General features: G+C 37.9%; 3 protein-coding genes across 6 annotated transcripts in view; all 3 read right to left on the minus strand.

Moving 5' to 3' along the window:
- LOC120417552 (endoplasmic reticulum-Golgi intermediate compartment protein 3) overlaps positions 1 to 24,328 on the minus strand; it is a 302,890-nt gene that overhangs the window by 195,307 nt on the left and 83,255 nt on the right. The gene's annotated exons all lie outside the window — the stretch shown is intronic.
- Positions 1 to 24,328, minus strand: part of LOC120417566 (LIM/homeobox protein Lhx6-like) — a 237,262-nt gene that overhangs the window by 121,564 nt on the left and 91,370 nt on the right. For all 4 annotated transcript variants that reach the window (XM_052707906.1, XM_052707907.1, XM_039579661.2 and 1 more), the window contains one exon: positions 9,093 to 9,217. In XM_052707906.1, the coding sequence (XP_052563866.1) occupies positions 9,093 to 9,117 (25 nt within the window). In that variant the 5' untranslated portion in view covers positions 9,118 to 9,217. The remainder of the gene's footprint in view (positions 1 to 9,092; positions 9,218 to 24,328) is intronic.
- LOC128092881 (uncharacterized) overlaps positions 1 to 24,328 on the minus strand; it is a 262,971-nt gene that overhangs the window by 96,208 nt on the left and 142,435 nt on the right. The gene's annotated exons all lie outside the window — the stretch shown is intronic.

Here is a 24,328-nt window from a genome sequence, read left to right on the forward strand (position 1 = left end):
ATATGTTTTAGGGGACAAAAATCCGCAACTTTTGAGCTATAGAGAAACATGGTCAAAAAATCTGCCGCCGAGTTATGATTTTTTGAAAAACTGGTGATTTTTGGAAAAAATCGAAATTTCATACATAAAATTTTTTTGACCTCATTTTTTAATGCCAAATTGAATTAGCAATCGAAAAGTACTTTACAGATTTTTTGATAAAGGGCTCCGTTTTCAAGATATAGCCACCGAAAGTTTGATTTTAGCGAAATATTTGCAGTTTTTCAATTTTTAAAAATAGTGACCATGAGTGACCATTTCTAAAAATATTTTTTTTGAAAAGTTCAGAAAATTTGCTATAAAATTGTCTAAGAGACATTGAAGATTGGACCTGTGGTTGTTGAGATATAGCGACTTAAAGAAAAAGAAACACGAAAATTGAAGTTTTCTTAGTCTCACCCAAACAGCCCACCATTTTCTAATGACGATATCTCAGCAATTAATGGTCCGATTTTCAATGTTAATACATGAAACATTCGTGAAATTTTCCGATCTTTTCGAAAAAAATATTTTGAAAAAAATTAAATCAATACTAGCATTTTTAATGGGCATAATATTCAAAGTTTGGCCCTTTTAAAATGTTAGTCTTGATTAAATTTTTTTCAAAATATTTTTTTCGAAAAGATCGGAAAATTTCACGAATGTTTCATGTATTAACATTGAAAATCGGACCATTAATTGCTGAGATATCGTCATTAGAAAATGGTGGGCTGTTTGGGTGAGACTTAGAAAACTTCAATTTTCGTGTTTCTTTTTCTTTAAGCCGCTGTATCTCAGCAACCAGAGGTCCAATCTTCAATGTCTCTTAGACAATTTTATAGCAAATTTTCTGAACTTTTCAAAAAAAATATTTTTAGAAATGGTCACTCATGGTCACTATCTTTAAAAATTTAAAAACTGCAAATATTTCGCTAAAATCAAACTTTCGGTGGCTATATCTTGAAAACGGAGCCCTTTATCAAAAAATCTGTAAAGTACTTTTCGATTGCAAATTCAATTTTGCATTAAAAAATGAGGTCAAAAAAATTTATGTATGAAATTTCGATTTTTTCCAAAAATCACCAGTTTTTCAAAAAATCATAACTCGGCGGCAGATTTTTTGACCATGTTTCTCTATAGCTCAAAAGTTGCGGATTTTTGTCCCCTAAAACATATCAAAAAATCTCGAAAATCAAAAAATACGTATTTTGGGAATTTGAGTTTTTGTGAAAAAAAAGTTAATAAAAAAATCGGGAAATTTTTTTTTCCGTGTACCTATTTTTTTCTAAATAGTCCTTAACAATACCTACAACTTTGCCGAAGACACCAAATTGATCAAAAAATTCCTTCAAAAGTTACAGATTTTCGAATATTTACGTACCATTTTTGTATGAACAGCTGCCAAATTTGTATGGAAATTTATATGGACAAACTAATGATGCAAAATGGCTTCTTTGGTCATAGGAAAGGCCCCCACAAAGTTTGCGCCAAATCAAAAAATACAAAAAATAAAAATGGTCGAAATCGGCCGGTTTTGTAGAGAATTGCTCAATAGTTAATTTTTCTTTTTGGTTGTAATGTCCTATCGCAGATACTGCTCTAAAATACATAAAAACCTAGTTTTATACTTCGCAATTCGCAATTCGCAATTCGCAATTTTCAGTGTAAGAACGGGCCTTGACCGATCTTATGCACCAGGTTCCCGACGAACACGCACTGCCCTTACACCTACATCTCACCCTTGCTCTGAGTCAGTACGAGCAGCACGCTAGAACACGCTTTGAGTGTTCGTGCCAGGCATGCACACCTTCTTTTCCGGTTACGCATTTTAACTCTGCCGGGGGTTGTACATTACGTAGGGTTTGATGTAAGTATAAGCGCCTATCCATTTATAGTGTTCCTATCAATTTTCATTAAAGCAAGAACTGTTTTATTTTTAGTTTGAATTCAAAAACTAATTGTTATTTACTGTGTATTGTTTTCTCCTGAAATCTTCCCTATTGTTGAGTCGTGTTTATATGTAGCTATTTCTTTTGTCGCGGTGTTTTGTTACAATTTTTGGTCCTAAGCATGTTATAAAAGTTTTTCAAAAGTACAATAGTAATATTTGTTTTAATCCTTTAACCATTCCATAAATTGAGTATGGGCTCAAACCTCACTTGTTTGAAAAAGGGTGAAGATTGAAAACAATAGAAAACAAAGAATCAATAATAAGAGAATGATGAGCGTATTTTAAAGAATAAAAATGAGAAGCTAGACGTATTAGATGTAAAATTAGACAATAGTTAATAAATAGAGATACAGAACAAGCTTAGATAATAGTAATGATAATTTATAGGACAGATAAAGAATTAATCAAATATATATTCGCAATAAAATCAAAAAACATTAGGCAAATGATAAATAGACTTGATATTACTAGTACATTAAGGAAACGTATATTTTTAAGGAAAAAATCAAAGTTTGTTACAGCAGTATCAATTGGTAAAAAAGAGTGGAAAAGCTTTGAGAGATAAGAGAATCAAAAGTTAGTAAAATCAAAATCAAATGATGGATATTAAAGAGAAGATTCAGTGAAGAAGTGAGAATCAGTAGAGCAAAATAAAAATAGGAGATAGGTGGTAGCTGAGAATGAAGAGAAGAGAAACCCCGTTGTGCGATGTTTCAGGTACATCCACAGCAGTTGACTCAACATACTGCGAATCAAAACAATACCGTCTACAATCACAAATTACTTCCCTTTCCCACATTGTCGCGCCCCTTTCTTTTAGCCGTCTCGACTCTGACCCGCGGTGGTCAAAGGTTTACGATCCGTTTCCACAGGCCACCAGCTAGGTCATCATGAAAACCATGCCAACGTGGAGGTAAGAAAATAGGACACTCGCAAGGAACCAGAGCTATACTGTTCTGATCAAGATAATTCGGATGATCTAACAGAACTACGGATGTAGTTAGTTACGCTCCTTCCAGGATGTTCCTTACGTGGACGTCAACCGAAGAGCACGCACCAAGGTCAGTGCCATTGCATGCTCTTAGGTATCAATCCTTGGCCTGCATAAAAACCTAGTTTTATACTTGATAAAAAATTGAAAAGGGAATGAAATGGCCAAAATGTAGTTAAGAACGATTTAAAAAAAAAAAAACAGCAAATGAACAAGAATAGTTCCAACAATCTAAATCAAATTTTGAACAATCCGTGAAATTTCTTCAATATTTATTCAAAATGATTTATTTAGCGCCAACAATTTTTTATGCTCCCATCTTAGAAAAGTCGAAAAAAATTGTTTTGTTTTCAGGTAAAAACATAAATTGTAAGTTGATTTTTTGACCACCCTCCTTCTCCCACCGTGATTATTCCAGCCGCGTGCTGGAAAGCGATACAGATTGCGGTTTTGGCGAAAAACACAAAAACTGAACAAAAAACGGTTCTCTGTCTCGCTGGAAACAGGGACAAACTATAATACAACGACGACGACGATTCTCAAGTGGATGCGGAAAATAGACCCCTAGTCAGAGAAAGGGGGGGCCATTATAAGCCAAAGTGAATGGGGAGAAAATTGAAAAAAAAATACAAATAAAAAGAAAGAGCAAAGTGAAAAAAGAAAAGAGAGCACCGCGAAACAATGAGCGTGGATTGAAAGGAGAGGAAATTTATCCCATTAAAATGTTCTGTTCGTTCTTAGAAACAAATGCGATCTGACAGGGTTTTCTCGGGACGGACTCGGCAGGGTGAAAATAAAAAAAAGTGGAAAGTCTCACAGGCAAAAAGCTTTTCGGTGTTGCTGGCGTGGTGGGTGAGTGTGTGTGTTAGTAGAAAGTATGAATCTTAAGTAAACTAGAAATATACGACGTTAAGTGAGAACGATCTAGGTAGAGTAAGGAGGGAGAAAGTGGTTTGACTTTTGCGTCCTTTATGAAGGGCTATTTACTGCAGCATCAGTCACTTAAATTTTATTCTTTTTATAAAAATCACTCATATGCGAGAACATAGAAAAAATTAACTCTTAATTTTCAATTTTATTTAATTTAATAATAAAGATATTTTAATTAGCTTGAGCTTTGCTTAGAGATTGTTTTAACTGTAAAGGTCCTTCAAAATTCAAATTTGTAATTTTGAATGCAATTAGTTGCAGCAAATAATGTTTAACAAGCTTTTGGAGAATTTTCTCATTTGGAAAGCGTAAAGCCATATCAGAATCAAGCAAAAAGAACAAAAAAAAATCACTCCAATTGTTGTTGAGTGAATCCATTTAGATATTATTTGGCGAGTTACCCAGCAATGGAAGAAAAGGCAGCAGCAGCAATCGTATGAGCTCCGACGAATCCGGCGAATCGTTACGTTAAGTGCATTTCAGATCCAATTTCCATTTCTGACTCCCAGGACACACACACAGCCAAACATACACCCATACATTTATTCATCGGCCAAGTCGCTTACATTTTGTTTTCAATCATCCGGAGTTTCTCTTTACGTCGTTTGTCAAGATAGCAAGAAAAAGCGGCCAGAACCAAAGAAGGTGGGTTCGGTGGAGCTTTTGGCCACACACAAACACACACACACTCTCACACGTGGACAAAAAGTACCAAGAGTGGAAAATGCAATCCTTTTCGATCGCTGTCTCCTTTCGTTAACTTTTTGCCCAGCTGCTGCTGCTGCTGTTTCTGCACTGCACTCTCCTCCTCGCTGCGGCCATTTTTTACTTTGAGAGACGAATGGAAAAGTTCACATATTTAAAATGGATTTATATGCTTCTTCCTGTCCTGCACTTTGGCACTACCACTGGCAGTATACTAACGGGAAGGAGGGAAAGCTCGAGGACCAGCAGACCAGCGTGTGCTTGATTTGGATTCTTTCTGTCTGATCTTTTTTTCCTCCGCGCGTGCCCCGCCAGCAAGAATGATTTCAATTTACTTAAATCGTAAGTGCATTTCCTGATAAATTATTCGCCCTGCTGGATTATCTCGGCAACAGCAAACAAGAAAATGAAGCACGAAAAGCCAAAACGAAGTGCATTGTTGTATTAGAATACTGAGGGTTTCGAGACGACCACAGCACGTTGCTACACAGAAAAAAAGGTGAATTTTGGAATGTTGAAAATTTGGTAGGTTGAATATGACCTATTTTTTGAGTAATATTACATAAAAAATGTGTAAAAATTTGAACCTGATGAATATCCATCAAAAACTGATGAAAATTCATCATTTTCTGGGGTAAAATTAATATTTTTTTTTGACACAAAATCTGTCACCATTTCCTGATGAATATTACCATCATTTTTTTTCTGTGTAACTCAACACTGAAGATGTCGTAAAAATCTTTTTCTGAATCAAATTAGGCTGGTACAAATTTTATTTAAAGTTTTTGTCTCCCCCCCCCCTCCCATCAATAAACGATCGAATTATCAGGGGGGAAAAAACATATTTTTTCAAAAAACTTCAAAATTTCAATGGAAATTGAACTGCAATCTGCATTCCCCTGCGTTTAGAATCATTTTTAGCATGTTTGGGTTGATTTAAAAATCATTTGAATTTTGGAAAATTTTCGATGTTTATTATCGCAAAATGTTTTTTTTTCGCTACAATTTTTGTTTTCTAATCAAATTTGTTCAAATTTTACAATTTTTGAAAACTAATGATTGCAAAACAACTGAACTGTATTTTAAAATACTTTTTCCATGCAAATGTACAAAGTATGGCTTGTTTTTTCAATATTTATATTTTTTTTATTATCAAAAAGCATATGTAAAAATGTTTTTAAGTACCGTAAAATCGTGTCAAATGACTTCATGTTATGAAAGTTTGATAGGTAATTGACAACAAAATTAGAACATTGAAGATCGGGCAACCCTGTCTGAAGTTATGACCACATAAGTAGTTTTTTGATGCCGCATTCCATTTATCTGTTTGAAAACTATGTCCGGATCCATTATCCGACATTTCATTGGATAGCTTATCAAAAGACCGTCTAAAAATGTCCAAAATATCGAAGATCTGGCAACCCTGCCTCAAGTCATGACCATTTATGTACTTTTTAAGCCAGATCTCCCTTATCTGTATGAAAACTATTTCCGGATCAATCAACTGTCATATCGCAGGATAGGTTACCAAAAAACCTTTCAAGCGAGTCCAAAATATTGAATATCTGGTTACCCTGTCCAAATTTATGATGGCTTGAATGCTATTTTTTTTAAGCCGATTCTCTGGAAACTATGTTAGGATCAATCATCTGACCTATTGTTGGATAGCTCATCGAAAGATCTTTGAGTATTTGAGATCTGGCAACCCTGTCTCAAGTTATGACCACTTGAGTGATATTTATGTACTTGTTTTTATGTTTTTCTTTTCGACAAGACTTCTTCCCAAACTCCGGAAAATATATTTGTACTGTTAGTTCGTATTACCAGCATACGTTTTTTTTAGTTTCGCGATTGCAATTTTGAATGAAAAACGATGTCAAGAGTCAGAATACTATAAAACCTGGTAAACTTGCTGTGGGAATTGCTTGAATAAATATTTATGAAAATTAAAAAAAAGTTGTAATCTTAAAAAACCAAAAAAAAAAAACAGAAAATCTTATAAATTTACCGTAGAAACTTTAACACTTTTTTTGAAAAGTCAAAAGAACATAATTTTAGCTAGATTTATCTCCCAAAAATATTGTTTGATTATGGTCTCTCAAAATTGCAAGTTTGCGAATTTTTAGTTGAATACTACTTAATCTCGGTTTTTTTTGCTTTGCATTTATTTAATTTTAATTTGTTTGCTAATATTTACAACGTTTTTGTTGCCTATTTTCAGCAAAAAACAAACATGAAAATAGTACTTTTTGAGAAAAAAAAGACTATAGAAATCTAATATTATTCAGCAAGAATCTCGATTCTCGTCTAATTCGGTCAAAACTTAAGCAATAAGTTTTCATTCACCCTACATACACTGAAAAACAAATTTCAATTGTAAATTGGACTACGTCAGTCGGTTCTACGTCCAATTTTCAATTTTAACTTTTTTTTTTGCGATAAAGGCGAATGATGCGAACGATTTGAAAATCGAGATTCTTGCGTGTCAAATTTGAGCTTGATCAGAAAGTTTTGATTTCGAGTACTGTGTACGCTGGGTGCTAAATAGTGGTTCGCAAAACGGCCTCAACTTTGAACTGTCAAAGTGGAACCAATTTACTGTTCGCCAAAAGTAGAGAGTATTGTTATCGATAATTAAAAATAGTTTTTTTTCGAAAGTATGAAAAATGTGTGGCTTTTGAGAATCTGGAGTTGAAATCAAGAAATCTTAAGAAAGTTGATGGCGAGACCGTCATTTTTTTAGAATTATTAATGGAAGTTGTTTATGGAGTCGATGTGGTTGTATCCATCCAGAAGCTGTCTTTATTGTTTGATTCCGTTTGAAAACCTACTGGTTTAGTGAAAATCTTCTCTGTTTGTTGGATCAGCTTCGCTATTATTGGCGATGTTTTTTTCGTTGGACCAGGAAGAGCTGCAGGATTCCAAAATCAGACAGGGAATTTATCTGCAACATCGCATAATGACACTCTAGCCGCAGTTCTTCGTCACCCGTAAAAAAGAAAAACATCTTCTAAACGATCGAAACTTTAAAAAACACACACAATACAATACCAGCAAAAAATGTCAAAAACGAGACAAAATAAAACACACACTACTGATTATAAAAGAACTCATTTATAAGTAAGAAAAAAGTCATGCTTTTGCTTGAACAGCCTCCTGCTTTGTAGAAGTAAACAAAGTGGGATCATTCGAAAATCCCGTTACGCATTCTCTCTATTTATCACCCAGTGTGTACGTTGCGAAATTTTTCTAAAAAAAATATGCTGGAACAATTGAAATTTTGAGATGATTTAATTCCATAGTTTAAATTCAGTGTTCAGTGTTGATGTGTTTTGCAAGTTACATTATTTGGTATCTCTAGTCCTGATTTCTCAAATGATTTATTATTGCATTAGGTATTAGAATCACCAAAAGAATACATTATGTAAGTATTACATATTCAACAGTAAGCACAATTGCATAAGTTTTTTTCTTCTCGCTAGATACTAGACATCAGCTGAGCAGTTGGTCAGCCATCACCGTACGAAATTGAGCGCAAAAGCTGCTCCACCATCATCTAAATCACCTCACCACAGTCCCCCAGCATCTCATCCATTTTCCAGGGTAGTTTTCCCTCAGGTGAGTCTCAGCACAGTGTGAAGCACACAGAAAAAAAAGAGAGAAAACTTTCACTCGAAACCTTTTCCCACCAGTCTTCTTCGTCCTTCGTCCACCAACCCCACTCCTTCGCCACATTTATAAGTAATATTCTTAAAAGCATTTCTATGCAGTTCATTTGTAATCGATGATATAATTTAACGGATAAATATTGTGATGTATTGCCGAACTCGGAAAATTGTATTAGCCGCGTTGGTCCACGTGGATGCTTTTAGGATGATAACAGCGGCAGATTGAACGAGTTGGCCGGTTGGAGGATGGGCAACACCGGGAAAAGTTTGGTCTCCCTCCCCCGAGGGAGGGACTGAGTGGAAAAAGTTGGCCGTTTGACGTGTGTGTCGCCACCGCGTTCATTTTGCACACCAAGATGGATATGGATTGCCACGTGGAGGACCACCAACTTGACGGAGAGGTTTTTTGGGCCCGCCGTTGAAAGGTATCGATTTTGAAGGTGTGTGTGTCGTGAAAATGGGGTTTTCATGTTGGGGCACGGGTTGGACAAGGTTTGGAAAAGTATTTTTAATGCCTTATTTACATACATAAAAAATCCAACATATACAGAAATGAATTAAAGTATCAGTTTCATCCTCAGATAAAATGTGATTATGGTAGGACATTCAACAGCTTCAAAACCTACTAGGTGTTGATTTTTTGGTGTGAAATACAAATACAAATATAAGAAAAATATTTGAAAATATAGAATCCAGAAAACATGTTTGAACAATAAATCTCTGATTTTCCCTAAATTTTCTTTTCTTGCTCAGAAAGTTTAACACTCTAACCTTCAGAGATGCATTAAGACCCGTTTAGTTGACAAATCACAAAACAAAAACTACTTACCAGCAACATTTTCAGTGCTGTGCATTCCTGACACTAGACGTTTGACGTCACCAAAGGCTAAACTCTTCACAGGAGGCTCATGTCCGGCCCCGCGGCGCTTCGGAGTCCCATGAGTGCCCAGTTTGCTGGAAGTAAAAATGTGGAGAGCAAAATAAAAAAAGAAAATTAATTTCGCTGTTCAATAAATGAAGCAATCATTTTAATATAATGCTGGAAAAATTGAAAAAAATATCCGCAATTTAACAATTTGACCGCACACCATCGACCCTTTTATTTTCGCATGAAGGGGCACACATACACACACGCACACCAATTTTCATCAACCAATTAATACTCGCTGGGAGTGGAAAAATATGGTCGTCGAAGAGAAGTGCAGAAGAAAAAAAATAAACGCACCAAATTAACACGCCGTCGCCCGAGGGCACCATTGATGATGGTTCATTGGCAACTGACGGAACGAAATTAATTAAAAATAATTATTACTATTGAATCAATATTATTTGCGTCAAGCGAAGCGCGCTCGTGCCGACCTCCTCCGGGGGTATCCGATGGAAAAATATTTCACTTCTGGGGAAATTGATGGGTTGAAAATTATTAACGTGCGTTCTGAAAGCTTTTTGGGGTGTCTAAAATTGTCTGATAAAGTTCTGTAGGAATTTAAGTTGATTTCATAGTTGATTTAATGGATATGATATTGTGGCAGTGCGTGGCCGAATGGTTACGCAGTCCGCTTTGTAAGCGGATGATTCTGGGTTCGATTCCCATCTGCTGCAACCTTCTATCGGATGAGGAAGTAAAATGTCGGTCCCGGCCTTGGTTGTTATGCCGTTAAGTCATACCAGGTGTAGGAGTCGTCTCCATGCCATAAGTACAAACAACACACCAAACCAAGCCTACTCCGGTGGAATCGCTGGCGGCGGTTGGACTCGCAATCCGAAGGTCGTCAGTTCAAACACTGGGGTGGAAGGTTCCTTGGAGTAGAAAGAGGTTTTTGTGCTCTCCCCATTCAAGCCTTCGGACTCCTAGGTTCGAGCAGAAACTTGCAATAGAGACCACAAAAGACCCGGGGGTCGTTAATGTTGATGGTTTGATTTTCTTGATATTGTTACGGAAAACTTCTAAACCACGTGTTTGCCTAAGTTGTTGACTTCTTTTTCCAAATTGTTGCATTCTCGGTCCTAATATCGCAACAATTTGATTGTTTTCCAAAATTCGAAACATCTACAAACCTGGGATGTTGTGATAATTTGTAAAGATATATGCCAAAAAGTTGATAGCCGTAAAATTTGATGGAAAAATGATCAAAAGAGAAAAAAGTTGTATGAACATACACTAGAATATATCATATTTGTGTTTTAAAAGCTACCAATGTACCTCTATGTGTTCCGTAAATTGTATATTGTATTTACTGCATATACAGTACATCGGCTTTGATCATCAAGTTTTCACAGCGGCGAGTTGGCCGTGCGGGTTGGGGCGCGGACTTAGTAAGCTAGATATAACTATCGCCGGTTTGATATTTTTTTAGGATTACAGATATTTTTTCCTAGCGTCTGCCAGATGTAAATTTAAACATTATTAGAGGTAAAATTAAAGCTTTTTTCTGACATAAAAGATGTACCCCTTTTTAGATGTAATTTTACCATGTTTTTTTTACTGTGTAATTCCAAAGTGTCAATTAGTTAGCGTATAAACCTTCCTTGGGCTTATACAACCCCAACGCAACAAAGAGCACCTCGATCCGACGCTCCGTGTTGAACTGATTCGCGTTCGAACAAAACCATCGGCATTTTTTATATATATATATAGAAGATAGTTTTCAATTCTTTGAATTTCGAATTTTAAACAATATATAGTTTCGCTCCCTGATTTCATGACTCATTTAGGGATTACACTAAACAATTATAAAAAATAGGTTTAGTGTCTCTTTGTATATTTACAGACAACAATCCAAGTTTTTGCCTTCCTCACCTTACTGAGGTACTTTTTAGTTAGACCTCCTAGACCTACCATCATTTGTACATATCGACTCAGAATCACCAGCTGAGCAAATGTCTGTGTGTTTGGCTGTATGTAGACATGTGTACCGAATCAATGTCACTGGAATATCTCGTCACTAGCTGACCCGATTTTGACCGTATTAGCCATATTCGATTCGTCTTGGGGTCCCATAAGTCCCTATTAAAATTCATAAGATTTAGTAAAGCGCATCAAAAGTTATGCTTAAAAAACTGCTGCATACAAATTTCACAATTTGCAAAAAAGGGTGGTATTTGCATGAAAACTTGCCATATTATATATTTTTAGAAAGGTTAAGAAATGACCTTTCTTGAGGATTAAGAATTTTCAAGATCTTACCTATCTAAAATAACAAGCAGTTTAAAAAGTGGTCTGAATTTACAAAACCTCAATCTATTTCCCCACGAAAAAGCCGTGTAGAGGGATGCCATTTTCCTCAAAGGTGTTGTCTGTATAATCTTGACAAAAAGTCTGTACCTAGTCTGTTTTTCTTTACTCATCACTAATTTTTCATGAGGACCTCTTAGGTGCTGCGATCAGAACGATTTACTTCTCTTCGTGTTAAACTACGAAGATTCGGTCCACATTTTTGGTGATGGCAAGTACCAGTGATTGCCAAATATGCTCGACCAAGTTGAAAAAGCAAGAACGGCAGGATCACCAGTTCATCAGTTGGTTGTAATCATGAAGATGCCATCGTTCCTGTCCCAGATGCTCTTCCAGCAGCTAGAATTTACCGTCCGTCATTAGCTGATCAAGTCCAGAAGTCTCAGAAGAATTGCGAATCAAGTGGCATTTTTTTGATACGTTTGGATACAGCTTGAGCTGTAGAATCCTAATTTGGTGAGATCATTCCTTTTCATTAATCATTATTTACCAAATGATTTTTCCTTTATAAATACGATATTATATTCCATTAATCAAATGATATATCCCTATAACCCTTCCCTTCCTCCAAACCCAATTCCCGCCCCCCCCTCTCGCCCTCACCCCATAAAAATATAATTATTTGCCAAATTTACACTAACACACCCAACCACAACTGATCCGGAGCGTTTGGTACGGTATGTCCACGCATCCTTCCTCCCCTGTTGATTCTGTGAAATGTGCTCCGTTCACAGAATCTGTCTCTGCGGTTAATGCAACGCAGTAGGCCTGGCCGCTTTAATTTTTGCTATACATCTTCGGGGTTACTCAAGTGTACTGCAATAATTAATAATGACAAGAAAGAACTTGGGGCGTAATCTAACCACAAGTTCTTCCAGGATGCTTTCTTCGGACTGGTTGCGCTTGTGTTCGATTAGATTAGATTAGATCACGTTAGGGGAGATAAACCGTGTGGACACTTTAGAGGGGGTTTGTAATAACTCTATAAATGAGAGGAAGGCACTAACCACCTAAAGGTGGATTGAGTTACGTTTTTAATATAGATATTTCACATTTTACATTTGTTTTCTTGCACCACGTTTGAGTTTTTCAATCGATTCTGAATAAATCAATATAGAAATGATAAGAATCAAATTCAAACATAAAGAATGTTTAAATTTTAAACAAAAACATAAAAAATACAAAACCAAAATCTAAATAATAAGTTGAGTTAGTAACATTTTATTGCTGAAGTAAAAATAAAAATTGGGAACTCCCAATCAAAATTTGATCTCAAGCCTATTTTTTGAAATTTGGGCGCTGAAACTATTTATTCAATATTGCATGAACAGCCGTAAGGGCCAGTCATAATATATTTACGAATGTTACATCATTTTTGATGTAACTCTTCTGCACATCATTAAACATTTAAATTTAAATGCAATTTGATGTAAATTGGCAACAAATTATACGTAAAAACATGATTTTACGTGCGATGCAACCGTTTATGTTGAATCTCAAGTTTACATCAACTGAGTTTACTTGTGATTCATCTTTTCATATCGAGTAAATTCACAATTTTTTTTCTGTGTAAAGGGTAGATCTTCAACTCACAACATCACAGGTCATACAATGAAATCCTTTGGAATGAACAGTGAAAAAAAATAAAAGTACCAAATTCCTAAATTCAAGGAATTTTGGCTCCTTTCCTTATTAAGTAATCCAAAAAACCCAATTACTAAATAAGGAAAAGAGGCAAAATTCCTAGAATAAAGGAATTTGGTACTATTTTTTTATTTCAGTGAATATCTTTGTATGGTAAGTTTGATAACAGAGACTTGACCTAAAGCAGATGCTTCAAGGATATTTCCCAATGTGAAAATACTTTAATATACAATTTTACTACTTCTTCAGATTTTCGTCAAATCAAACTAAATCAAAACACCATTCGCAAACAAACTCGTCATCGATTGCATCCCTCATCCTCATCATCATCATTAGCGTCGCGCCCAAATTGACCGGCAAAGTTTACTTTCAATTATTCAAATTTCCAAACGATCGAACCCTTTCGCCCACCCCTTTCGGCGAATGACTCAGGAGAAATTAGGTTGCATTCGTTCTTTGTGGCAACAGCAGCAGCAGCAGCACCCCCTCAACTACCCCGAATTTAGTTCGACCTGTTCGCAATCTCATCTAACAGGTTCATTTCATGGTTGCGGAACTGCATGTTTGGGGATGATGAACTTTTTTCGGTTCTCCTGAGCTTATTTAATTTTTTTTCTTTTAACCTTAGAAGTTCGTTTTAATGTTTTACATCGCTATTTTTTTACTTTTCTTAAAGTTTCGTGTTAAAATAAATTGAAATATTTCAAAACCCAAAATAGGTCCCTCTACCCTACTCCCCCACAGGAGAGAGTACAAGCAAGGTGGTGATGATTGCTGGCTGGCTGGCGAACGTATGATGCATGAAGTTTAATTTAATTTTCTGATTTCATAATAAACTTTGCCAATTATAAACGTTTTCCATGTCTAATTTTCGACCGTTTGCTCGCGAGATTGCAACAGGAAGCACAGCATCCCCAGAATCGCACCCTTCTGGAGAGCGGAGAACCGTTTGGAATGCAGCTGCCAGTGAGTGCCGTGAATCGTGCAGAAAGGGCACGGTATAAAATAATGTTTCAAATTTTGTAGTTTATTTGGAGTTATAATACCCTGTTATTTTTTATGAAGATTGCGATAAATCAATATGAAATTTCATCTTCAATAATTAAAACTAGCAAAAAATGAAAAAACAATTTCAACAAGTGTCCAATAATTCAGCACCTCTCCTGCAACACGCTGAAGTGAGGGTGGTGATGATGATTGCAAGTCCAATTTAAATGCAACAGAGTGTGTGGCTTGCCTGGCAGGGCAGTTTTACGCTTTCGATGGCGAATTGCAAATTGCTGCTGCTCGGAATTTCGACAGCTCGTCCATGATTGCTGCAGAGGAGAGAGATTCGCGCGCCAAAGTTAGTAGAGTGGTCTATTTTAATTTACTAAATTTAAAAAAAAGGTAAGATTGAAGAACTTTTTTCAAATGATTTGAATAATTTATAATTCAGTTATTCAATCATTATCTGAAAATAAGAAGATTTCAACAAATTAGCCACCCTAAAAGGTGAACACAAAAACATTAGGAACATCAAACAGGTGGAAAGTATCATGCAATTATCTCATTGGGGAACGGATAATGATGAAATTGAACAACAGCAGAATACTTTGTTCGTCTTATTTAGGAAATTAGACAAATTAACTTGATTTGTTCTTTTATTTGCCAGATATATTCAATTTGATTTCACTGAAAAACAGACGAGAGAGAATCAAGGATACTGTGCAGCTAACCAAAACTTTACTTTTGATATAGATATAATGATTTCTATAATTTTATATTTTATAATATTATATATTCCTACCTGATTCAGGTGGGCAAAACCACTCTTTTTTATTTTTGTTCGCTCATTGAAAAGGGCGGCTCTTTTTCAAAATTTTGATGAAAGGCATTTTTAAAGAATGATGTGTTTTTTTTAAGTTTTTTATTGAACTTAAAAAAAAAAGAAATGAAAATAAGCAAAAACAAGAAGATGAACTTCAAAACCATAGGTTTTGACGGTCTCTTTTTCAAGATTTCTAACGTCATGATTCGAATTCCCGGACGCTTCGACACCCGGACACCTCATCTTGTTTTATAAATTATTTGGATATAGGTTCGCATTATGAATGTCAAAACTGTGTTATTTGATGAATTCTACCATCAACTTTCATTTAAAGTTTGTTTGAACGCTGTAGTTATTGCCAAAACAATAAAACAAAATTATAAGTTCACCAAAAATGCGAAATATTTCACTGAAATATTGTTGTTTATTCGTCAAGCTTATATAGCCTATAATAATTCACAGGCGTCCGCAGCACCGGGAAAGCAAAGCAGAAATTTATGTTTTTGATTTCCTTATATTCTTGCAAATTTTAATTTAAACTATCGATTGTTTTTATGTTAACAGCTGACCTAAAGAATGCCATTCACTAACATTTCAGTCCAAATTTGTGCGATTGATAAGCAAAATCGAGTGTCCGGAATTCGAAGCAAAAGTGTCCGGATTTCGAATCAGCTTTTATCAGTGTCCGGGATTCGAAGCACAACAAGTCATTTTAACTTTCAAATTCTGATGAAAAATTGTTAGAAAAAACATATTTTGCTTGCATTCTCTTAAAACTAACTTTTTATACTAAATCCTAATGATATTTCTACATTTCCAACTTATTACATGATTTTTTTGCCAGCTATATCAAAAATAATATGCTACTATGTGTCCGGATTTCGAATCATGACGTTACTCGAACCTTAACGTTCGAATAATTGAATGGCACCCATAATTAAGAGCTAGATTTTCGTTAGGGGGCACACTGCTTGCTTCGATGGGCACCGATTTTGATGAAACCTTCAGCGTTTGTTGGTCTACATAAAATATGAACTCATCCCAAATATGAGCCCCCTAGGATGAAGGGAAGTGAGGTAAAACACCGGTTCAAATTTTTGCAAAAATGTTCCAAATAAATGGACCAAATTTTGTAAATGGTCATAACTCAAATTTGACAATGCGTAAACCTGCTCGCTTGGTTTCATTTGAAAGGCCTTCACATGCACTAAATCTTTGGCTTTGAATGACATCTATTGGATTCTTACTTCCAGAGATATTTACTTATTACTGAAAAGTCATGATTTTTTCAAAATTGTCGTATCTTTCTCAAAAACGTAGATACCACCAAACCCTCTGTGGTGAAATTGAGGCATGGCTAGTACTATAAGTCTACAATAATAACTTTTTGGTACCTCCGCTTGTGGTCGAAAAATCAATAAATCTTTAAAAATTCATTTGTTTCATTTTCAAATGATATTTTACCGATCCCAAAACAAAGTTTGGACAAAAACTTGTTCTTGTTGGGTCTTCAAAGCCGTGCCCCCTATCGAAAATATGGCTCATTTAGGATTTTGGAGAAAATTGCCATCAATTTTACGAATATGAGTCTATTTCTGCCGAAATTTAACAAATGCCGACATTTAACTTGAGAAAGTATTCAGCGAACTCCTGGGATTCTGGGTTCGATTCCCATCTGCTCCAACCTTCCATCGGATGAGGAAGTAAAATGTCGATCCCGACCTTGGTTGTTAGGCCGTTAAGTCATTCCCGTTGTAGGAGTCGTCTCCATGCCATAAGTACAAACAACACACCAAACCAAGCCTACTCCGGTGGAATCGCTGGCGGCGGTTGGACTCGCAATCCAAAGGTCGTCAGTTCAAACACTGGGGTGGAAGGTTCCTTGGAGTAGAAAGAGGTTTGGGTGCTCTCCCCATCCAAGCCTTCGGACTCCTAGGTTCGAGCAGAAACTTGCAATAGAGACCACAAAAGACCCGGGGGTCGTTAATGTGGATGGTTTGATTTTGATTCAGCGAACTCTTTTCTGGGTAATTCTCTCCCAATTCACACGAAATCGGGAAAAGTTGCCCCGACCCCTCTTCGATTTGCGTGAAACTTTGTCTTAAGGGGTAACTTTTGTCCCTGATCACGAATCCGAGGTCCGTTTTTTGGTATCTCGTGACGGAGGGGCGGTGCGACCCCTTCGATTTTTGAACATGCGAAAAAAGACATGTTTTTGAATAATTTGCAGTCTGAAATGGTGATGAGATGAAAATTTGGTGTCAAAGGGACTTTTATGTAAAATTGGACGCCCAATTTGATGGCCTACTCCAAATTCAGAAAAAAAACATATTTTTCATCGAAAAAAAACACTAATTTTTCTTTTAAAACTGTGCCATTTTCCGTTACCTAACTGTAGAAAATTTGGAACATGTCATTTTAAGGGAAATTTAATATACTTCTCAAATCTACATTAATCCAGAGGGGTCATTTTTTCATTTTGAACAAAATTTTTCATTTTAAAATTCCGTGTTTTTTATAATTTTGCTGGGTAATTTTTTAGAGTGTAATAATGTTCTACAAAATTGTAGAGAAGACAAAAACAAATTTAGATATATAAACATAATGGGTTTGCTTATAAACATCACGAGTTATCGCGATTTTACGAAAAAAAAAGTTTGGAAAAAGTTACTTTTAGCGTTTTTCTTTTGGTACGTTCGTTTGAGGGCTAGTTCCGCACTGAGTGCCGCACTCAGAGCTGTCAAAGTGTTTGTTTGAAGAAACTCGCGCTAGTTCCGCACGAGTTTCGCCGCCATCTTGGAACTGAAACTCTAGTGCCGCACTCGATATTTTTTCAGTTTCATGCGAGTTCCACGCACACTGAAAAATTACGTTCGATTGAATCAAAACTGGCACCGACGAGTGCGGCACCCAGTGCCGCACCGGCTCTTCAAACGAACGTACCATTTGTTTCGTCTTCGTGTCTGTCGCGAGTGACCAGGAACGGCCATGATCGACGACGACCAACTTTTTCAAAACTTTTTTCGTAAAATGTTCTACAACTTTGTAGAACAATGTTACACTTTAAAAAATAACCCTGCAAATTTAGAAAAAACAAGAAATTATAATATGAAAATGTTTGTCCTTAATGAAAAAATGACTCTTCTGGGTTAATGTAGATTCAAAAAGAACATTAAATTTCCCTTAAAATGACATGCTCCATAAAAAATATAGTTAAGTAACGGAAAAGGGCAGAATTTTCAAAACTTTTTTAATTTTTTTTTTCGTTGAAAAATACGTTTTTTTTTGGAATTTGCTATCAATTCGGGCGGCCAATTTTACATAAAAGTCCCTTTGACACCAAATTTCCATCTTATCACCATTTCAGGCTGCAAATTATTCAAAAACATGTCCTTTTTCGCATGTTCAGAAATCGAAGGGGTCGTACCGCCCTCCTTCACGAGATATCAAAAAACGGACCTCGGATTCGTGATCAGGGACAAAAGTTACCTCTTATAGGACAAAGTTTCACGCAAATCGACGAGGGGTCGAGCAACTGTTGTGTGAGTTGGCGGAGAATTACCCTTCTACATTATGATTTAATCAAAAAAATACATAAATATTAAAGTTTAATCGGCCATGAGGATTAATTTTTCCAAACTCTCGTGGGCCGATTAATATTTTTTTTTTTTGTAAAATTTTCCTACTTTTTTTGAAAAATTTTCCCAGTTGTGCAATAAAGAGTTTTTTTCTAATGTTGTTTAGAAAATCTTCCATTTTTGGAATTTCAAAAGAAACTAGGAAATTGAAAATATGAGTTTGGAAACTTTTAAGTGGTGTTTAAATACATCGTGTGACAAACTTCAAAATCAAATCAAATTATTCGCTCTACAGTATTGCCTTGGCGTTCTCGCTTACGAGATTCCTACTCGAAACTAGGTGTCCGAAGGCTTGATTGTTGAGGCAATTGCAAACCTCTTTTTACACCTCAGCTTTCATCCATCCCGGGATTCAAACTGACGACCTTTGGATTGTTAGTCCAACTGCCTACCAGCTACTCCACCGAGACAGGGAGACGACTCCTGCACCTGGATTAGCTATCGACCTAACCTCTAGGTTAGACCGGGGCCATCATTTACTTCCCTGTCCGACGGAAGGCGTGATCAGACAAATTTCGTCTCAAAATTTGCCACCGGGACCTTCTGGGATCGAACCCAGGCCGACAGGGTGAGAGGCAATCACGCTTACCCCTACACCACGGTCCCGGCAACAAACTTATCAAGGCTTAAAAAAGACTGGTCGAAAAAGTTCTTGAAAATGGCTCCAAAACTAAAGTCTTCTTTCCAAGACTCCATTAAAAAACAAACAAACTGCGGTAAAATCTTCTCAAAACCACCCATTTCCTCCCCACGTTTCATCAAGGTGCTTCGCTGCGTAAATCCAAGCTCAATTATTATGCCCACCACGGCGACTGCAAGTGGCACACGAGTTTATTGAAACATTCAACCGCCCGATGTATGGTATATGCAAAGTGGGTGGTCGATTATAAATTGTCGAACTCAGCACCCACTTCCACCCACCACCTGTTTGAAGCCTTCCCTCCCCCCCAATTCACCTCTCAATCACGGGGGCGCCTTCATCGTCGATTACGGGCTGAAATCCGTTGCATCTCGAGTGGGTGGTGGGTGGCGAGTTTGGCAGCATCCGCGGGAAAACCATCCCACTCCCACTACCCTTTCGGGTCGGTATGCATGTGATTATATTAATTACATTTTACAAGCAATTATAATATAAATTAATTAACGCGTGCGAAATGCAGTTCGGCTCTGTTCGTCGTGTGTTGAGTGTGTGTGTGTGTTGCAACAAAACCGTTCTGTTGCGCACATATTGAAATAATAATAATAATGAGTGCGGTGATGATTATACACTCGATGTGGTTTTTGATGTTGCACCAGGACGAGCCCCCACCCCTCCCTATCTGCGTTCTGGTCCAGGACGAGGTAGAACCTGGGAGCAAGGCCAGCTGCTGCTGTTGTGGATCGAGTTACGGTCGAGCGGACTTAAGGGTTAACGACTGAACCCAGGTGTGGTGGTCATCGGAGGAGGGACAACAGGAGGTAGGGCGGGAAGGGACGGTGAGGTTGACCAAGCTGACCTTTAGCTCGCACCAAAATGAGCAAACTTGGGACGTGAAATTGATGGGAAATGTTTCAATAACTACCACATGCGGAACGCGATTTATGCTCGCGTAGGTGCATGGCGTTACACAGATGAACATGAAATTGTTAGATATATTCACATTCAATTTTCCATTTTCAAAGTACAGTACATACCCTAGTAACATTTTAGGTTTTAAGTAGGCCATAAAAGCCTATTTAGGCCGTATCAGGGTTTCCAGAACCCTGATAAAACCTGTAAGTTTAAAAATGTTACTAGGGTAGTTTCCCCACTATTGTATATTTCGAGAACGATAGAGTAGAAGTCCCGGTTTTAGTAAAACTGTGCAACAAAATTCGAAAAATGATTGCGCATCAGGACGAGTCATGTTTAAGTTTAAGGTCGCCTTAACACTTCAACTACCAAGCGTGAGTAAAATTCGATTTTTATATTGATTCAACCTATTTTTCCGTGTCGCTGAGTAGTTGAAGTGTTCAAACCGTCTTATTTCTATTTCAAAATAAAAGTGGATGAAGCAACTGTGGGAATTTAGGGCCAGCCATACTGGCCAGCCCTTGATGAGGGTGGTGATATTGAATGATGTGAACTCCGTCGATGCTCAGAACTAACTGCTTTTATTTTACTAAAACTATTCCAAGCGCGTTGGTTCTTTACCTGCTTCGAACCCACGCACTGTTTATTGCTAAGACAAGACGAAAGAGGACGAGAGTAATAAAAAGTTCAAGATGGTATGTCAGAGACATAACCGAAAGACATAGGACCAAACAATTTGAATGAGTTTTTGGATTGCTAGTGAAATCTAGAATAAGATTATTGTATTTTGTTTCATAGATTTGGCAAAATTGTCATAAATGTTCCCCCAAGGTGAACCTTTCATGAGGGCACCGGCAACTCCAGGTTGTGGCCACTACTGTCGAAATGGCCATTTGCAGGTTCAATATCAAAACAATGAATGTTGATACCCATATTGCCACAACTCGTATGGTTCTGTAAAAGGCCCTCTGGGCCCCGGGGGAACCTGCTTTGAGATCACCGGCCACTCCAGGTTTTGGCCACTACTGTCGAAATGTCAATTTTCATGTTCAGTATCAGAAACCATGCATTTTGATACCCATATTGCCACAACTCGTATGGTTCTGTAAAAGGCCCTCCGGGCCCCGGGGGAACCTGCTTTGAGATCACCGGCCACTCCAGGTTTTGGCCACTACTGTCGAAATGGCCATTTTCATGTTCAGTATCAAAAACCATGCATTTTGATAGCCATATTGTAGCAACTCATATAGTTCTGTAAATGTCCCCCCAGGCCCCGGGAGAACCTTCTTTGAGGGCACCGGCCACTCCAGGTTTTGGCCACTATTGTCGAAATGGCCATTATCATGTTCAGTATCAAAAACCATGAATTTTGATACCCATATTGCCACAACTCGTATGGTTTTGTATATGTCCCCCCAGGCCCCGGCGGAACCTTCTTTGAGGGCACCGGCCACTCCAGGTTTTGGCCAACACTGTCGAAATGGCCATTATCATGTTCAGTATCAAAAACCATGAATTTTGATACCCATATTGCCACAACTCGTATGGTTCTGTAAAAGGCCCTCCGGGCCCCGGGGGAACCTGCTTTGAGGGCACCGGCCACTCCAGGTTGTGGCCACTACTGTCGAAATGTCAATTTTCATGTTCAGTATCAAAAACCATGAATTTTGATACCCATATTGCAACAACTCGTATGGTTCTGTAAATGTCCCCCCGAGCCCCGGGGGAACCTGCTTCGAGGGCACCAGCCAGTACAGGTTGTGGCCACTACTGTCGAAATGTCAATTTTCATGTTCAGTATCAGAAACCATGCATTTTGATACCCATATTGCCACAACTCGTATGGTTCTGTAAAAGGCCCTCCGGGCCCCGGGGGAACCTGCTTTGAGATCACCGGCCACTCCAGGTTTTGGCCACTACTGTCGAAATGTCAATTTTCATGTTCAATATCAGAAACCATGCATTTTGATACCCATATTGCCACAACTCGTATGGTTCTGTAAAAGGCCCTCCGGGCCCCGGGGGAACCTGCTTTGAGATCACCGGCCACTCCAGGTTTTGGCCACTACTGTCGAAATGGCCATTTTCATGTTCAGTATCAAAAACCATGAATTTTGATAGCCATATTGCAGCAACTCATATAGTTCTGTAAATGTCCCCCCAGGCCCCGGGAGAACCTTCTTTGAGGGCACCGGCCACTCCAGGTTTTGGCCACTATTGTCGAAATGGCCATTATCATGATCAGTATCAAAAACCATGAATGTTGATACCCATATTGCCACAACTCGTATGGTTTTGTATATGTCCCCCCAGGCCCCGGCGGAACCTTCTTTGAGGGCACCGGCCACTCCAGGTTTTGGCCAACACTGTCGAAATGGCCATTATCATGTTCAGTATCAAAAACCATGAATTTTGATACCCATATTGCCACAACTCGTATGGTTCTGTAAAAGGCCCTCCGGGCCCCGGGGGAACCTGCTTTGAGATCACCGGCCACTCCAGGTTTTGGTCACTACTGTCGAAATGGCCATTTTCATGTTCAGTATCAAAAACCATGAATTTTGATAGCCATATTGCAGCAACTCATATAGTTCTGTAAATGTCCCCCCAGGCCCCGGGGGAACCTGCTTTGAGGGCACCGGCCACTCCAGGTTGTGGCCACTACTGTCGAAAAGTCAATTTTCATGTTCAGTATCAAAAACCATGAATTTTAATACCCATATTGCAACAACTCGTATGGTTCTGTAAATGTCCCCCCGAGCCCCGGGGGAACCTGCTTCGAGGGCACCAGCCAGTACAGGTTGTGGCCACTACTGTCGAAATGTCAATTTTCATGTTCAGTATCAGAAACCATGCATTTTGATACCCATATTGCCACAACTCGTATGGTTCTGTAAAAGGCCCTCCGGGCCCCGGGGGAACCTTCTTTGAGGGCACCGGCCAACACTGTACCAACACCGGTTTTGGCCAACACTGTCGAAATGGCCATTTTTAATGAGAACCCATACAACAGGGCTACAACAATTTTCACACAGTCTACTAGGTAAAGCGATTTTACTCCACTGCCTAAAAGTTGCCTCCGCTGGCGGTTTTGCTCGTCCCCGGGTGTATCTGTAGTTGGTCGCAGTCTCTGATGGCCTTTTCAGGTGACGAATTTAGATACATCAATCGAACATCCGTGGAAGGGAAACTCGACGCATCGAACCCAATCAGCGTGTACCATGAAACGGGAGTGTGTGTGTATGTGTTTGTGAACGCGCATTTGGCAATTTTCTTGAATCTGCCATCCTACGGCATTTGGTGTGTCATTCTACGGCATTCGCACACAATTTGCCCTCTTCGGTGCTGCTCTCCGATTCTCTCTCTTTCTAGAAAATAAAGTTTATTTTGCAGAAGAAATCCTTCTCCGGAAGAGAGAATTTGCGTTGCTAGGGCTCTCTCTCTCCCTGCTGCTGCTGCTTCACCCGTCTGCGGCTCAGATATTATGAGCCGACCCGACTTGTTCAGCATCTCGGTGGCAACTAAGTGGAGTGGAAAGGGTAGAACGCATTTTTATACTTCTACTTCGCTATTACTTCCCCTCTTTTCACGATCGTCGACGGTCAGTTCTGCTGCGGCGGTTTTCCCCTCAAAAGCGTTCGTTTTGTTAGCTATTTCTAAGCATTTTAAAACATTGAATTGTTTGAATAGTTATACTATTCTGCCAATACTGAGAGATTTATAGAAAATTGCTGAAGGTTTTCCGAATCGAATGGTCCAAAAATTATGTAATTTCAATGTGTCTGGATGAAGATATTACCGTTTGAAATAACGTTCGCCAAATGTGACGCTTGGGATCGAAATTTTGAACTGGCCCCCCAGTATAGTAAGTAAAGACATAGTCCTATGTCAAAACGAGACTCAAATAAGGACCTCATCGTTCCTTTTTCGTCTCTCTTTCACCTCTTCTCAATGTGATCTTAGCATGTGGCCGTGATTGCCACATCACTCACCCCTATACTAAAAAAAAAGTTGTTAAACTTTTTTTTACTAATTCCCTATTATTGAATGTATGTATTGAATGAGTGTTTAATTTAATCTATTAATTTGTTTCCTTTCGATCAACGGTTTTGTTGAATGTTAACCTAACCTGTTCTGAATTGCTTTCAAATTGAAATGAGAAGAAGACTCAGAGCAATCCTTGTTT

This window comes from Culex pipiens, chromosome 2 (assembly GCF_016801865.2).
Source record: "Culex pipiens pallens isolate TS chromosome 2, TS_CPP_V2, whole genome shotgun sequence".
Classification (NCBI taxonomy): Eukaryota; Metazoa; Arthropoda; class Insecta; order Diptera; family Culicidae; genus Culex; species Culex pipiens.